Genomic DNA, 17399 nt, shown 5'->3' on the forward strand with positions numbered 1-17399 from the left:
GGCCCCTCCTACCTCCTGGGAGGGAAGGATGGAGCTGGAGTTCCCCAACTCCCTGGGAAGCCTGCAGCTCCTCCATCCCCCAGACAGTTGGTTGCCCACTCGCTGGCCAAGGCAGCTGGTTCCTGGGCTCCCTTGACTCTCCACGTGTGGGGCTGCTCTGCCCCCTGGGGTGCTGCCTGCTGGCCTGGCACTGCTCCCAGCCGACTCCTCACACAGCTAGCTCCTGCTCTGCCCAACTGGCCTGCTCCTGGGGGGGCTGCCAGACCCTGAGCTCCCTCCCCACGGCGGGAGGGAGGCGGCGATGGGTGATCCGGGCAAGCCAAGGATTTTGGGGCGGGGTGAACCTCGGTTCTGCCTTCAACAGGCTCGCCCGGCCCCTGCGCGCGTTTGGCTTTTCATTCCCCTTGATCGCCCTCCAAAAACCTTCCCACGGGGGGGCTGTGCCCCGCTTCGCGGGAAGAAGGGGGCAGGGGGTTTCCAGCCAGGCAGCGGATCAGACAACAGGAAGCAGCCTGAGCGCTCCCCTCCCTGCGCAAGAGCTTTTCCCCTCCCTGCGCGCTGCAGCGGGGAAACGAAACCGAGAACCGCTGCGCCCCGCCCCGCCGTCTGGTCCAGACTCCGGCTGCCCTCGAACCCCCCAACCTCCGCCCCTTCTCCCGCCCCGCCCGGGCCACACCCCGCGCCGCTCGCCCGGCGCCCCTGCAGGCGCTGCGTCCCCAGAGCGCAGGAGGCGGCGGAGCACGATGAAGGCGGTTCTGCTCGCCCTGCTGGCGGCGGCGCTGTGCGGGGGCCCAGGTGAGATGCGCCGGGCAGAGCCGCCCGGAGCGGGGCTTGCCCTCTGCCCTGGCGGGGGAGCTGCGGCTTTGCAGCCCTCCCTTCACCGCCTGCTCGCCGCGGCGTGGGCCTTGGCTGCCTTGTGGGCGGGAGTCACAAGCGCTCAGGGCAGGTTGTCTCCACGGCCTGGTGCTCAGGGGGTGCGGGCTGCAGGGGGGAGCGCGGTTTTGGGGGGGTGGGGGGCGTCTGCTGGTGCAACAGCAACGTGTGTGTGTGTTGGGGGCGGGGAGCGGGTGCTTAGCCCTGCAGATCCGGCCAGTCAGCTCTCCTCCGGTTATCTTCTGAGCCAGGATCTTTTCCTCCGGGGATCAGGGGTTCCCAGCCTTGTTTCCTTGCAGCAGTGACTTTTACAAGTTCTCCCAAGGCCGGGGTGGCCAACCCGTGGCCGCTAAGTCCTGGAGCGAGCGAGCGAGCGAGCGCCATTATTCTGAACACAGATTCCTCCTTGGAGCCAACTGGCCACATTGAACCAGCCAGATAGTCCCGTGTGGCTGGTGGCAGCCACGTTGCCAAGGGGATCTACATTAAGGTTTGAGTATGCTCGTTGGTACAGTGGAGTAAATCAGGAGTCACCTCCTGGATTCAGCTAAGCTGAACCAGTGGGCGTGGACGAGCTCAGAATCAGGCCCTGCCTTCTTCCAATGCTGTAATGGAATTCCAGGACTGTTGGAGGGAGGTGAGGTCCACAGCCATCGATTGCGAGAGCCACTGGTTGATTTCATAATGGAGGACAATTTTCCTTCTCCAGCTCTTCCTGAGCTCCTCTGGTTTTAAAAGATAAGGAGGTCTGGGGCCCTTTGAAAATTGGGTGGGAGCCCTCCAAGGACAAAAGCTGTTTGGAGAGTGGTGTTTGTTTTTTCTTTTGGGCCACAAACCTAGGCAGAGCTGTCTCCGTTAATAACCGATGGCTTTTTGGCCGATCCACAATTTCCCCGTTTATATTCTTCTAGATGCTGTTGCTTTGGGATCACCCACCTGAACATATTAAGCCCCTTTTTACCTGTTCTCTCACATTAATACATAAATAAGTCCCCCTGAGTCCTACACTGGATGTCTTGGTAAACTACAGCCAGAACCTAAAGAAACTGACCAGATCCAGCTGCCTGTTTCTGGGCTTCCAATTACAATTCTTTGGTTTCTGGCTGCTTTCAAGATGATCATAGCTGCCCTTTCTAGGTACTCACTAGTACCCCACCCTGTAGTACCTAAGCACTACCCCGGTGAACGCAGAGGGCCAGTTCACAAGTCCCAGTCTCTATGGGATCAAACTTAGCTGGGTCTGAAAGAGACCTGCTCTCCCCTGGACAGTAGATACCTTTTGCCAGGCAAATGGGGGTGGTTGCTGGTAGCTTTATCCCCAGAGCAATAGGAAAAATATTTCTTTTGCTATGCAAGGAATGTTTCCTGAGGAGCTCCTGTGCTTAAGCTGGTGACTCACTGAGCTGTCTAGCGACATAAGGTGGTGTGGAATTGCCAAGTAGTGGGCTCTGGAGGGAGCGCGGTACTGGCACAGACAGTGCTGGTGTGGGCAGGAAGAGCTTGGTGTTGCTGGGCAAGCTTTCCATTGCCTGCTTTGGGTCAGTGTTATTGTCGGATCTCTGCTTGTTGCAAGGTCAGATTCCACACATCCTGTCGAAGGCATTTCCTGACGCTTCTTCCCCTAGAAAGTGTTCCTCTGTTTGATGAGTGTCAGTTGTTTCCCTTTTGCAGCACTGAGGTTTTGTTCTGTAGATCCACTGACTCCTTATTCTGCCGTTGGCCTCTTTAAATCGGTCCTCCCCCTCCCCTGGGTTTTCTCTTTTCAGATGTTTTTCCCTGAGCCCTTTGTTTCTGGTTTTCCTCTGTCACATCCTTATGCTGGCGTTTGACTTGGTACGGGGTGACATTTTGACTAAAAAAAAGAGCGAGATGTAAAATGTGCATGGCACGCATTGACTGAGGCTGTGTCTAGCGAGACCGCTTACGCTGGCACAGCTGTACCCGTGCAGCTGCCCCACTCTAGCATCTCTTGAGTCAGTCCGTTACAGGCTGGGGACTGACTGGCTAAGCAGCAATGCAGCAGGAAAGGATCTGTGGATTACAGGGGATGAGAAGCTGGATATGAGCCAACAGTGCGCTCTTGTAGCCAAGAAGGCTAACGATGTATTGGGGTGCATTAAGAGGAGCATTTCCGGCAGATCTAGAGAAGTTCTTACTCCCATCTGTTTGGCAGTGGTGAGGCCACATCTGGAGTTTGGCATCCAGTTCTGGGTCCCCTTGTATGGAAATGACCTGGATGTATTGGAGAGGGTCCAGTGGAGGGAAACGAAAATCATTAGGCGGCTGGAGCACATGACCTACAAGAAGAGGCTGAGGGATTTGGGCTTAATTTAGTTTAAAGAAGAAAAGAGTGAGGGGTGATTTGATAGCAGCCTTCAACTTCTTGAAAGGGGGAGTCTAAAGAGGATGGAGAGAGGCTGTTCTCAGTGGTGTCAGATAACAGAACAAGGAGCAATGATCTCAAGCTGCAGTGGGGGAGGTGTAGGTTGGATATTAGGAAAAACTCTTTCCCCAGGAGGGTGGTGAAGCACTGGAATGCGTTGCTGAGAGAGGTGGTAGAATCTGCATTTCTAGAGGTTTTTAAGCCCTGTCTTGACAAAGTCCTGGCTGGGATGATTTAGTTGGGGTTGATCCTGTTTTTGGGCAGGGGGCTGGACTCAATGACCGCCTGAGGTCTCTTCCAGCCCTAGGATTCTATGGTAGCTGTGCTGGGGGGAAAGCATCACAACCCTGTTCCCACCAGCACTTGAGGCAGTGTAATGTACCTCTCTCAAGGGTGTGTTTTTTGACACTGATAAGCAGCATAATTTTTCCCTGACATAAATGGCGGGGTAGGTAGATCTGGCTTAGCTGGCTGACGGATAGGTGTCATGGACTGACTGCAAGGAGGGAGTTGTCAGTGTCTCAACAGGGGTGTGTGAGAGAGTGAGAGAGACACACACACTGTGACCTATGCAGCCCAGCCTCTGCAGACACATCCTGGCCCTTCTGCTGGGGGTGGGCTGTGGGGTGCAGGTGCACTATCTGCAGGGCAGTAGCCTCTCTCATGCAGCTTCTGGGCGGGCTGGAAGACTTGAGGAGGAGTGGTGTCTCATGGTGTGGCCACCCATCACTCTGCCTGAGTCCTCCTCCGCAGGCTTCCGTCACCTGCTGCCTGCTGCTGAGCTGTGAGTGGGCAGGAGCTGACACAGAGCCCACAGTTGGGGGTGGGGCTGGCCAGGAGAGCTGACATGAAGCTGCAAAATTTGCATATTGGTAGGGATGGCCTTGCTGGTAATTACCAAAGATCACAGGTCGCTAATATTGGAGGGGTAGCCGTGTTAGTCTGGATCTGTGCCAGCAACGAAGGGTCCTGTGGCACCTTATAGACTAACAGAAAAGTTTTGAACATGAGCTTTCGTGAGCACAGACTCACTTCATCAGATGCTGGTCATGGAAATCTGCAGGGCTGGGTATAAATAAGCCAGAGCAAGGGTGGGGATAACAAAAGGTTAGCTCAGTCAGGAAGGGTGACCAAAGGAGTTAACGGCCTTCTTGAAGGCATAATGGGAATTTTGAGCAAGAGCAGAAAGGTGCTTTTTGCCTTTGTATTTGGCCCCGGTGTGACCACTGCTCTAATCCTGTGCCCACAATTCAAGAAGGATGCTGGTAAATTGCAGAGCATTCCTAGATGAGCCACAGCATGAGGAAGCGGGTTAGAAAACTGCCTTATGGCAGCAGACTCCAGAAGAGGTGCAGGGATGCCTGGAGCACAGTGTACGTGCTGACTCAGAAGAAATCTACTACTGTATGCTTTTCAGAGTGTCTCTGTGTTTCTTTGTTCAAGAACCGTAAGCGCCAGGACCACCGAATTTGGTATACTGCTTCCTCTTATCGTGCCGTAAAGCAAGGCCAGGGTTTGGTTGTGCCAGGACAATGGGATGTGTCTGGAATGGGATTGCTTCTCATAAAACCTTACAGAAAAGAGACAGAATCACCACACAAGTGAAGAGAGTTTGCAGGGGGGCTCATCTGCCCCCTCACAGACTGGGACTGTCCTGCTTCCAGCCTCCTACCCCCCAGGCACCCTTTAGCGGGGTACTGAAGGACCTCCTGCCCTTCTTCTCCCCCAACCTTCTTGTTTCATGTAGCGACACTGCTGGTTATTCCTCTTTGCCAGGGAGCGAGGGGAAGGTGCACAGTTTGCTGCTACTCCTCATTCTGGCTGGGGAGCACCTGGGGAGAGGAACCTGGGCCTGCCCCAGCTGGGAGATATGCATCCCTCTCCTGGCTGTGCTTGCTGGTGCTGGAGTGGCCGTGGAAAGGGGCATCTCACCTGGCCCCAAGCTGCTGCGTTGAGAGAGGGCTGGGGTAGTCCCCTCTCTCTGGGGCAGCCTTTGCACTGAAGTTTCTTGTGGTCCCATAAAGTTTGTTTCCAGCCACCAGTCCTGGCTGTCAGTGTTCTGTCCCTGTTATTTAGCTGAAATTTACCCCACAACTTCTATGAGCCCTGCAAGCCGTGGAAGTGTTGGTGATGTGCTAGACCGTATTGACCTCTGGTGGTCTGGCAATTTTCTTGTCTGGCACTGGTCAGGTCCTGAGGGTTCTGGATTAGAGAGGTTCAACCTGTAGTGCAGTAAAGCCCCGCTTCACACGATTTTGACATATGTGTTAATTTCCTGGGGGAAGCCAGGAGGAGGCCACTGCTGGGAGGAGGCAGGGGAATCCCTTGAGCCCCTGTGAGCCAGGAGCCAGACACAGCAGCACCTGCAAGCAGAGGGGAACCAGGAAACTAACCAGGCGCTGCTGTGCCTGGCTCCCAGCTCCCTGGGGATGAGGGGCTTCCCCCCTCCTTCCCGTCCCTCCTCCTGCGAGCTCCCAGGGAGCCAGGAGACAGGTGCAGTAGTGCCTGGCTCCTGGAGCCTCCAGGAAGAGAAGCCCCTCAGCCTTGGGGGGCTGGGCGCCAGGCACAGCAGCACCTGCTCAGTTTTCCTGATCCTGCAAGCAGCAGGGAGCTCTGGGAAACTGACCAGGCACTGCTGCACCCAGCTTCCCGACTGCGCGGAAGCCTGGAAAGTGACCATGCACTGCTGTGCCTGGTGCCAGGCTCCCACGGGCTCAGAGGAGGAGGGAGGGGTCTCCCTCCCTGGTTTAGGCGAAATTTGAGTTATACGGGGGTTGCATGGAATGTAACTCCCGTGTAACTCGAGGTTTTACTCTTCTTAACAATAGGCCCTTCAGTCTAGCAGAGAACCTGGTAACATTGGCCAGTGGCTGGAAATCGAAGGTGGATGAATGCAGTTTGGAAACAGGGCAGATGTTTTTAACAGCGAGGGTAATTAACCCCAGAACAGTTTACTCAGGGTCTTAGTGGATTCTCCACCACTGGCAATTTTTAAATAAAACCTGTCTGTTTTTCTAACAGCTCTGATCTAGAATTATTCGGGTGGCAGTTCTCCGGTTTGTGTTCTGCAGGAGGTCAGCCTAGGTGTTTACAATGGCCTTATGAGTCTGTGAATCGTTCAGTCATTATTTAACGTGGGCCTTAAAAGAGGTGGCAGAAGCCACAGTTATGATTCAGGGCTCATTTTGCCAGCGTACAAACGCATTAAAAAGCAGTTGCTGCCCTGAAGAGTTCGCAATCTAAATTAAGACACAGTATAATAATTGGGCTGGGTAGGGGATGTTGCGGGCGGAAGACAGTTTAGCTGCCTAGCAATTGAACAGTTGCCTATCAAAGGACGTTTTTAAAAATGCACCTATAAATCTGTCGAAAATCCTGAGCTTGGGAATTGCTATAGTGGGCAGTAATACAGCCATGTTGTAAATTGTGCCTAGCTGATCAACTTGAGTGTTTGGAACGCTGAAAAAAAATCATTTTCATTCCTTTTTCACCATGTTTGCCAGCACTGCTCTGGGAGAGAGAGTGGAGATGGATACTATTTTGGCTCACATGTCCTCAGAATTGTGCAAGTGTGAGCACGCAGTGTTTATTAGTGAAAGGAAAGGTGGGCTGGCCGATCTGGTGCTGGGTAAGAGGTGAGAGCCCTGGTTTAAATGAGAGATGTAAAATTCCATGTAATTAGTTAACCAGTTTACCGAGTTAACCAATTAAATGCAGGGATGGTGGAGAAAGGGGAGGCTGCTCCAGCTCCCTGCTGCAGATGGGGCTGCTCTGGCTGGGCTGGAGAGCACCCACCTGCGGTGACCCAGGGCTGTTGCTGACTGGGGCTGCTCCAGCCAGGCTGGAATGCCACTGCCTGTGACACTCCTGGGCTGGAGCACTGCAGACAAGGGCTGCTTAGTCTGCCCTGCGCTTTGGTGGGCTCCTCATGGCTTCTGAGTATGGGCTGCTTACTGTAACCGGTAAGCCTCATCCATTTAGGGTGCAGCTTACTGGTTAGCTCGTTAACCACTAACATCCCTAGTTTAAATTCCTGTTCTGCTACAAAGTTCCTGCATGTCCTTGATCAAATTACTTAGCCTCCCTGCGTCTCCATTTCTCTCTGTGTTCTGAGGCCATGTAATTGAAAGGTTCTGAGGTGCTCACATACTATGGTAATCGGGGGCCATATAAGAACCTGCACTCGACTAGTGGAGAGGAGTACACAGGAGTGACACGTGTGACATTTGTGGCACCGGAGATTAAAAATGCAAGCAGAACTAGGATCACGTGCCTTAGAGTCACAGAGGGACAACACGGGCCAGATCTCTGTGATGCCATTTGCACTGAGTCAGAATTGAACCTTCTGACTAGTTAGTTGATTCACAGGCTCTGCAGAGCACCTTGGCATTCAAGGCTGTGCTGCGGGAGGCTTTTCTGTTACTTGTGTGGGCCCCGAATCAGCCCCATGGCTCTGCAGTCCTGCCAGGTAGCCGCTGTTTAAACTGCTCTGCTGGCTTGTTGGGAAGGCAGCCCCTTCTTTCAGGATCCAGCAGTGACATTTTGACTCGATGATGCAGTGCTTGGAATGATATATTCTCGATATGAGTGATCAGGGCGGAGCTGTTGGAAAACCAGTCTTGGCTTGTTCTAGTTGCATTCCTCTCCAGACCGCCCATTCTTGTAGTGCAATTCATCTCTTTTAACAACGCGTCTTATGTTTTTCTGCTTTGACACTGCAATCCTGGGGGCCCTGGTCATGAACCAGGACTGCCTTATGCTGGGTGCTGCATAAGTAGAGCTCAAAGATCATACACTCAGCATGCTCAGTAATAATTGTCTGTGTGCAGCTGGGACAATAAGGCCAGGTCTACACTAGACCTTAAAGTCGATCGTAGATAGGCAATTCCAGCTACGGTGATTCACAATCGACTTATCTGGCTGTCCTCACTGGGGAAGCTTGATGGGAGAAATGCTTCTGTCAGCCTGTGTTACTCCTCGCGAGACTGAGGAGTACTGGGGTCAGTTCTCAACCCCGACTGTTTGATTTCGTGTGTCCCCACTAGGCACATAAAATTGAACCCCAGAAGATCGACCCTTAGTGGATCAATCTTCTGCATATTGAAGACATACCCAAAGTCTGTATTTAGAAATGAGAGATCCGTTAAAAAGCACCCATGTGTCCTGGGGAGCTGTCATCTGATCATGCTCCAACTGTCACTGGACTTTTGAGGGGTTAGTGGGTGTGTTTTCAAAAGCTACAAACATGCATAAGTGTGAGGTACATCCTTTGAGCTTTGGCACAGAGCAGGACAAGAACTGCTTGATGTTCTACCCAAGAGAAGAAAGTGGGGATGGCAGCTTGGCTGGACTCTCAGCAAACATCATCCAGCATAGTCCGTCAAGCTCTCCCATGGAACCCACAAGGAGAACGCAAAAGAGGAGGATGTTGGACAACATGGAGAAGATCTGCTGAGATTGAAGGACAACAGTTGGGCTACTCCTGGGGTCAGCTAGAAGTTTTATCCAAGACAGAGTGAAGTGGAGGAGACTTGTAGATGACCTATGCTCCACACAGAGTACAAGGGTTTAAGTCAAGTGGGTGTTTTAGCCAAAGCTGAGATCTGACTGCGTCCTGCTGACAGCTAGGTGGGCACATGGGGAGAACTGGAGGAGAAGTGGCTGCTTCCTACCTTTGCTAGGCACCTGCTAACTTTAACAACTAAGGACCATTTTGCTTTCCCACTGGAATCAGACAAGCGTGCGCTCTCCAGCGGATGCGGAGCATGTGCTTGTACAAGGTGTGTTGCTTCCTCTTCTAGTAACGGGCCACAACTGCTTCGAATTGGACTTGTTCTTTTCCTACTGGTGTGTTGTGCTGCTGGAAGGCCAGGATTCAAACTCTTCAGGTGACCAGTGGCGGTAGAGGGATTGTTACATAGAGGAGGTGGAATCAAGCTCTTGGCATGAGCTTAAGGAGTTGGATCTAGTTCTCGATTAACTCATCCCTTTCTTCTCTTGGTCACTTTCATGTGTCACTGCCTGTCCAGTTTGCCCTAATGATTCCATAACATTTGTTACCAGCAACCGGTCCTGGCTCTCAGTGTTCTGTGCTGTTGTTTAGCTGTAATTTAGCCCTCAATATCTTCTAAGAGCCCAGTAAGCAGTGGAAGTGTTGGTAATCCTGCTGCCCCTTTCTGACCTCCTGTGGTTCGGCAAATCCTCTCGTTCGGCTCTGTCAGGTCCCGAGGGTGCTGGACCAGAGAGGTTCAACCTATAATAACTAAGTTCATTTGGCAAGTCAGGATTAATTCTTTAGTCTTCCATCTGACACCCATCACACCTCATGCTGTTCACGCTTTGTTTGTCAGAGCCAGTGTGAGCTCATATCTCAATTAACCGCCCACCATCCATCGGCACCTGTCTCTTGCAAAGTTGTGAGTTAGTCCTCACACAACACTAGCAGATGTACCCGGTGTTGCTTGGCTTTTTAACTGAAGTAACTTTATGTAAGTAAATGAAAAATATGCGTGCTTCTTCCCAATGGCAGGCCTTTTCAAAAGGAAGTGAAGTGAGGCTGGAGTGAAGGTTCAGGGGTGAGGAGTGGCAAGGGGTAGGCCGGGGGTTGCTGGAGGCTCCAGGCGGGCAGGGGGTGTGGAAGTTAGGGCTGGAGACTCAGGACAGGGGATCTGGAGGGAGGGTTATCAGGGCCCCTCATGGTGGTGAGGGTGGTGCTGCTCCGGCAGCAGCTCCTCCTTAGGGGGCCAGGGCAGCACTCCCCGGCCAGCAGCTGCTCCTGAGGGGGCTGCACTCCCCACCCAGAGGCAATTTCAGGGCGGGAGGGATCCGGGGCTCTGAGCTTCTCAGGTGGGGGCTGGTCCCGGCCTCTGGCTGCTGCTCCTGGCCTGCAGCCTGTTGGGGGGGGGCAGCCCCCAGGCCTGCAGCTTCTCCGGGGGGTTTTTGCTTGGGGTGATGGCCACCCCGTCCTGCAGCCTCTTGAGGGCTAGGCAGTGCTCTGTGGGCTGACTCTGGCCTCCAGGTGCCCCTGTGGCCCTGCACTGGTCTTGACTGGGGCAGCACTTTGGGGGATATCCCCAGCCTCCAACGGCCCTCTCCATCCTTCAGCCTGTTTGGAGGGGTCTCCAGGTGCTGCGCCCCCACCTTCAGTGCCCCCTGGAGGCTGCAGACTGTCTGGGGGACCAGGCTCGGGGGGCTGCCCCTCCCATCTGCTGACACTCCCCTCGGGCCTGTAGGGCATTGAAGAGGGACAAGGCTCTGGGGGCTGCCCCTGTGCTCCAGGGATCCCCATTCAGTCCGCAGGCTGTGGGGGTGAAGGGGGGGCTCTTGAATCTGCCCCAAGTCTCCAGCAGAATTCCCCCTTCCCCGTGCTCCACAGGCTAGCTGGGAAACCAGACTCTGGGGGTGGCCCTGCCCTCCAACAGCCCTCCTGTAGCCTGCAGGCTGCTTTTATTTTGTGGGGGGGTTAGCCCCAGGGGCTGCCCACCTCCTGCTGGCCCCCTGCTGTCTCTATCTGGGGGGCAGGTTCTGGGGGCTGTCCCCCCTCCAGTTGCCTCCTGTGGCCTCTAGACGGTCTGGGGAGAGGCCAGGCTCCGAGGGCTGACTCCCTCCAGCTGCTCCTACCCTCAGTCTGCAGGCAATCTGGGAGTGCTGTGCCCTTCTTCAGCAGCCCCCTTTGCAGCCTGCAGGCTCTCCACGGAGCGTGAGGAGGGTCTGGGTCTGGGTAGGCAAGATGGCAGAGCTCCAGCCCTGCTGGCCTCCCAGTGACCACCCTGAGTACTTCCTCCCTCCTGTCTGTGCCCCTCCCTTTTGCCACCCTCCTCTGCATGCCCACTCCCGATCCATATTCTGGACAACCCTGGGATTTCAGGCATTTCCCACTTCCTAGGCCCAACCAAACCCTGACCTTGGTTTAAGCTGTGGGGGGAGGAAGCTGCAGACCACATTTTGTAGTCGTAGCTCTCTGGTTTAAGAGGAGTTCTTGAGCAAACGGACAGACAGATGTCAGACACACACTCTAAAATATATATAGAGAGAGACTGGAGCAGCTCTGGTCAGCTTTCTCCAGGCACATTAGCTCAGGTGTGCTGGGGGTTTTTGTGCCTTTCGGTGAAGCACTTCTCTTGCATGTAAGCCATGACTACCTCCTACAAATGTGATAATCAGAAGATACTGAGCCTGGGATGTTAAGCCCCAAACTGTAGGCCCGTATCACTCAGCGTAGAAGAGAACACTCTGAGTTGGTTGTAAAAGGTTGTTGAAATCCCTTGGACCAGAGGTCGAGGAAGATGTGGTCACTCTTTTAGCTGCTGTCATAGAATCAAAACAAGTCAGACTGGATGAGCCCTCAAGCGGTCATCAAATCCAGCTCCTGGGCCATGGCAGGAGAAAGTAAATCTAGGTCATCCTTGATAGGTGTTTATCCAGCCTGTTCTTCAAAGCCTCCAGTGACTGGGCTTCTACAACTTCCTTTGGAAGTCTGATCCAAAATTACCTCCCCTTGTAGTTAGGAAGTTTTTTTCCTAGTGTCTATCTTAAATCCACCTTGTTGCAGAGTGAGTTGGTTATTTTCTGTCCTCCTTTATTGGAGACATCGTATCCCCTGCACACATAGCAAGATCTGTCACGATCCCTCACAGTTGATCGTTTTTTTAAATCTAACCTGCTCCAGAAACTTAAAAGGCCCTCTCAAGGCTTGAGCTTACAAACCTCAGTTCACAAGGCCAATGCTCTAACGGTGGAGCTACCCCTCTGTGCTCATGGAGAACAATGGATCACCATTGTGTTTATAGCAGATCTTTGTTTTAGAAGACTTTGATCCCTCTCCCTTTCTCAATACTAAACATGACCAGTTTTGTTAATGCTTTCTGGTTTTCTAAACTTACCATTTTCATTGCTCTCCTCTGGGCTCTCTTCAGTCTGTTCACAGTTTTTAGTGTCCAGAACTGGCAACATTACTCCAGCAAAGGCTTCACCAGTGCCAAGTAAAAATGAACAGTTTCTCCTCTGTTTTACATACAACATGTCTGTTCCTCTGCCCCTGAATCATTGCGGCCTTTTATGGAGCTGTATCACACTGTGGATTTACGTTGGATTTGTGATCCACTGGAACTGCCGGCTCCTTCTCAGCAGTGCTACCACCTCGCTAGTTGTTCCCCGTGTGTGGCCGTGCCGTTTGAGTTTTCCTTCCAAACTGCGGAACTTTGTGTCTAGCCTTGATACGTGTCCTCCCCACTCCCTTACCCAAATCATTAATGAAAATATTAGACAGTCCTGGAGCCGGTACTGACCGTTGTGAGACAAGATTTGCCGTCCCAGTTTGATAATCACTGAGGCTTTCAGGCAGCGGGGCTCCCACCTCATAGTCATTTCCTCTAGAGCATCTGTCTCTACTTTGCTTATGAGAAAATCATATATGAGATTAAGATTCTGCAGTAAAAGTCAGGGACTGGCCTCAGACGATAAAAATTCACGGAAGCCCATTACCTGTCCTTGACTTTTACTAACAATATCCTCAGGGAGACAGAGGAAGACAGAGGGCTGCCAGATAGAAAAATGTGGCTCCACATCTGATCGCCATCTGCCCGGCTCAACTCCTCGTCCCGTTTGCACTTTGTGATCCGGGTTATACTTGTCTCTGCACAGCAAATCTGGAATGGAGGGGACACAGACCAGCGAGGGGGATGGGCAGGGTCTAGCAGGGAAGAGGCAGGCAGCAGGAAAGCAGGGCCTGGGGAAAAATCCCTCCAGTGTCCTTCAGCTGCAGTCCTTGCCGGTCAGTGCTCATCCTGGGAAGGGGAAAAGGAGGGCCGTGCAGGGCCAGCACTGGGCCCCTTCTGCAGGGAGATTTAGGACATAGCTTTTGCGCCCTTTCCCTGCTGGCAATGCAGGGGCCAGTCCTGGTGCCCCCGCACCTCCGGCTGCCAGTGGAGGGGAGGAAGAGCCAAAGAGTGTCGGGATGCTCCACTAGCTGCAGATTGCTGTGGATGTGCAGGGCTCTCCTTACTTCTGCTCCAGCAGTCCCCTCTGCGGCTGACCCAACACCAGCAGCTGCTCTGGGGTCCCAGGGCGGGTCACTACTGAGCAGTGGTGGGGTTGGGGGCTGTTTCAGCAGCCCCAGAGTTCTGGCAGATCCTGGGCCGAGAGCTGCTTCATCCCTGTTCCAGAAGTCGTCCTGGAGACCCCAGAAAGTCACAGAATATGTGACCTGTGATGGAATCGGATCCTCAATCATGTAGGACCATGCCAGAATCAAAACGCAGCCGGTCTGCTGCTTTCCCCAGGCTAGTAACCCTCACAAAGAAGGAAACTCGTGTGGTTTAGCACGACTGAGTTCTTTGACACGTCCCTGCCGGTTATTCCTTATAACCCTGTTATCTTGCTTGTAGGGTTATGGGTTTGCAAGGGACCATGCTGAGAAAGTATTTTCCAATTGCTATTGCAGAGGGTGCTGGGGGAGCTTTGCAGAGGTGTAAATGGCAGCAGAGGTGTAAATGGCATCATCCCACCCCCCAGTGTCTTTTGACTGCAGTCAAAGCACGAAATAAACCCATCACTGGCTTCGGGGAGTTTGGCCTGAAATACTGGCTGGGAACATTAGGAGGCGATCCATTTCTGTGCTCAGAGCAGGAGGGGATAAGGATGGGGGCCGTGGACTAGAAACAAATAACATCTCCCGGCAAGCCTCTCATGTGGGTGTGTTTCCTTTTCCAGCTTACGCACTGTGGTGCTTCGCCTGCAGCGATTCCTCCTCCAACTGGGGATGTCTGCGACCAACTGTTTGCCCTGATGATGCAAACTACTGTGTGACCACCTATTTGGGTGCCGGAATTGGTAGGTTTGGGCGTGTCCCACCTGTTGTCTCTCGGTAACCCCCTCCGGATCCCTGGGGTTTCCTTTCTCCTGCTGGAAGGATGCGATGTAGCTGATACAGAATCACTCCTGGAAGCCGAACGTAGGCGTAGCCTGCTAGAGTGGGATCCCCTGCGCTCATTGTTCCCTGTAAGATGAGGTCTTGGGCGGCTGCCCCGGGGAGATTGAGGGGCTGCCGCGCTGATTAGCAGACCGTCAGGGGCAGCATGTGTTTTTACTAGTGGTGCACATCCTGACAGGCCTTGGTGCACATAACAAAATTTATTCTGCCCATGGATTGAAAAAATTAAGAGGGACCGTCAGTGAGGGGAGGGCAGCACAGGCATTGTCAGACTTCTCTCTCTGCCTCTGGAGGAGGGAGGGGAAGCTCCGTATCTACTCCTCCTGCTTCGGGCCTTCCTGCAGCATTGGCTGAAGTGCTGCAGTGAGGCTCTTTATAGTCCAGTCCTGTGGCTGTTCAGATGGGCAAGGGCCAGGACTATGTCCCCACCTGCCCCTCAGCAGCCCGGCAAGGGCTGCCGTGGAAGTGGAAGGGAAGGAAGCTCTCGGTGGCTGTCAGCCGCGAGCCGACTGAGGGAACAGCTAGAGGGGGCTGAATGGATCCTCTGCTCCGCAGCTGTGGTGCTCAGTGTCTCCCCTGCAGCTCTGGCAGGCTTGTGTCGTTGCCCGGGATTCTGTGGAGGGCTTTCTTCCCTGTGGTGCGTGAGGGGCAAAGATGGCTGCCTTTGTCACTGGGCTGCCCTCAGGCCTCCCTGTGGTGCCCCTTGTGCCCCGCACTGCCCTCAGCCTCAGTGTAAATGTCATTGCCCGCCTCTGGATCTCGAGTGGACAAGGGGGAGGCGCAGTGATGTTACTTGTGATGTGGATGCCCCAGCCTGTTGAGTTGGGCAGGGATATCGCCCAGTTAGGTCACAGGCCATTGCAGTTGCCCAATGTCACTGACATCATGGGCCTGGATTTCACCATCTGGCCCTACTTTTCCCCTCCCCAGGCGATGTTTTGAGCTCACAGGCTGGTGCCAGGTTCCACCGGTGGAAGAATTCGCATGCTCCAACCCTCATGGCTGGGTAGTGTGTATGCAGAGGGAGGCCGGGTGGAAGCCTTTTGGGGAATAAAACCCTCTGAGCCTGGCACTGCTGTGCATGACTTCCAGCTTTCGCCTGCTGCTGCATGAGCTGGGCTGTGCCCTCGCTATTCTTTCAAGCCCTGAGGCTCAGTAGCAGGAGACAGGACTTAGCCGTGGCTGGGCTGCGGGCCTATCCCCGCAGCCTGCAGAACACCCCCAAAGCCCTTCCCAGCATGCAATGGGCTCAGCCCAAATGGATTCTCAGAGGTTGTCGGTTGTTCCCCAGTTCTGGCCAGGAACGTGAAGGGAAAACCCCCAGGTTGTGTTACCCCATCTCTATAACAGCTAGGAAGAGACCAGATTTGTGCTGTTTTCGTGGTATGGAAGAGCAACAAAGACTTCTAAAGGCTGGGCAGTCACTGGCTGCAAAATGGCCAACATTTTAATCTTGTCTTTTTCTGTTGTTTCGGTTCAGGTGCACGTTCCGGGCAGAGCATCTCCAAGGGGTGTGCCTCTGTTTGCCCCAATGCCGGGATAAACCTGGGGATTTTAGCCGCTTCTGTGTCCTGCTGCAATTCTTTCTTGTGCAACATCAGCGGGGCCAGCAGCGTGAAAGTCAGCTACTCGGTGCTGGCCATGGCTGTCCTGGCCAGCCTCGTTTATATCAGGGCCGCACTGTGATCTGGCCAGGAAAGAAGAATTCAGTGCCCTGAAGAACCTGCTCAGGCTTCTCCAGAGAGACACCAGACCCCACGCTGTGCAAAGCTCTTCTGGGTTACCAATGGTGCCCTTTCTTCCGAACTTTCTTTCTAATCCAATTTGGCAGTACCTTCCCTCTTGTTGGAAATCCTGCTGCTGTCTCTGGGCGCCTCTCTGCGTCTCTCAGCAGATCTGGATTGCTGCCTCTCTTGCTTTTGGGTGCTGGGAAGCCCAGCTGTGGATGTGCCCCCTCGGACTCTCCAACCATCAGGAAATGGTGGATTATGTTGCCAGGCTCCTGGTTTTATACCCATAGGCCCAGTTGATCAGGCAGATGAATAAAACGTCAGCGCTTACTAGGAAATGTTTATCCCAAACCACCACCAAAGCTTAAACATGCTTCATACTTCTTGCGTCTGCCGAGACATTTCCCATACGTGTCATGCTGGGGATCAGTGCCCGCCTGTCTACTAGGAAGGCATGATCCAAAGCCAAAAGCAAACTTCAAATACATTCCCCACTCCCCCAACTGGAGGGGTTTGTTTTTCTTTACGCAGTTTCCCTTATTCCGCTCCTCGGCTGTAAAACGACTGCAGTGCATGCACCATGAGGAGTGTGTGCATCACGCCTGAATAAACACGTTTCTGTTCTTGCTTGAGCCCAGACGTCGTGTGTGTCTGTTTGCTTGCTGGAGAAATGCTGGGTGAGGTGCCCTGAGTGGAAGATCAACTTGCGGGTGAGGTTCCCGCTATATTTTTTTTTCACCTTTGTGTAGAATAAATTTTATGTGCTTCAAGGTATGTGCGGATGTGCACCACCCACATAACACAAGCTGCTGGCTGTGGGCGCTTTTCTAATAATCTGTGTGGCACCTGAATCTCTCCTGGGCAGCCGCCCAAGTGCTAAGCTTACAGGGAACACTGCCATGGGGACTGCACAACTTCTGCTTGGGACAGCTTTTCTGCGCCTTTCTCTTGTCACTTTTCATCTTCCCCCTTTTACCTCCCACACCTGCCTTCTACTGTGGGCCCTGATGAACTAACACCTAAGTTTATTCTTCACCTCTTCTTTCCACCTTTGGGAGCTGTAACTTCTCCTACAGACCATTTGCTGCCTTGCGTTGTTTCACTCTGTAAAAACCCTTTTGGATTCCATCTGAGTGGCTGAGCTGGAGAGGATAAAGCATGATTCTGGTCTGCCATAGATGTCTGCTATGGGACTGGAGCAACCAGTGTGGGAAGATTGGCCTGTATGTTTGATATTTGTGTGTCTACTGATTCCTCCCTTCCATTGTCAGTGAGTGTTAATGGGGTACCCTGCAAGTGACCTGTTTTCATTCTGGTCGGACCCACAGTGTCCCATGCAGGCAGGCATGTTCTTTGTTTTCTCCTACAAATCTAACCCCAGTTAGATGCAAAGGAGCACCCCCTAGTGGAGGGCATGATGTCTTAATAGGCAATCACCAAAACTTCAACCCTGATAGTACTAAGGTTATATCATAGAAGCAGA

At 53.3% G+C, this 17399-nt stretch overlaps 1 protein-coding gene across 1 annotated transcript; it reads left to right on the forward strand.

Annotated features, from left to right (window-relative positions):
• Positions 1 to 566: 566 nt before the first annotated feature.
• Positions 567 to 16548, forward strand: LOC142008405 (lymphocyte antigen 6E-like). The gene is made up of 3 exons (XM_074985597.1): positions 567 to 795; positions 13967 to 14086; positions 15667 to 16548. The coding sequence occupies exons 1-3, from the start codon at positions 744 to 746 to the stop codon at positions 15870 to 15872; spliced, it is 378 nt and encodes a 125-aa protein (XP_074841698.1). The 5' UTR covers positions 567 to 743; the 3' UTR covers positions 15873 to 16548.
• Positions 16549 to 17399: the final 851 nt, after the last annotated feature.

Source organism: Carettochelys insculpta, chromosome 2 (assembly GCF_033958435.1).
Source record: "Carettochelys insculpta isolate YL-2023 chromosome 2, ASM3395843v1, whole genome shotgun sequence".
NCBI classification, from domain to species: Eukaryota; Metazoa; Chordata; order Testudines; family Carettochelyidae; genus Carettochelys; species Carettochelys insculpta.

Coding starts and splice junctions, on each gene's coding strand:
- LOC142008405 (XM_074985597.1), top strand. CDS start 744: ATGAAGGCGGTTCTGCTCGCCCTGCTGGCGGCGGCGCTGTGCGGGGGC. Junction 796..13,966: donor GGCGCTGTGCGGGGGCCCAG/GTGAGATGCGCC, acceptor TTCCTTTTCCAG/CTTACGCACTGTGGTGCTTC. Junction 14,087..15,666: donor CTATTTGGGTGCCGGAATTG/GTAGGTTTGGGC, acceptor GTTTCGGTTCAG/GTGCACGTTCCGGGCAGAGC.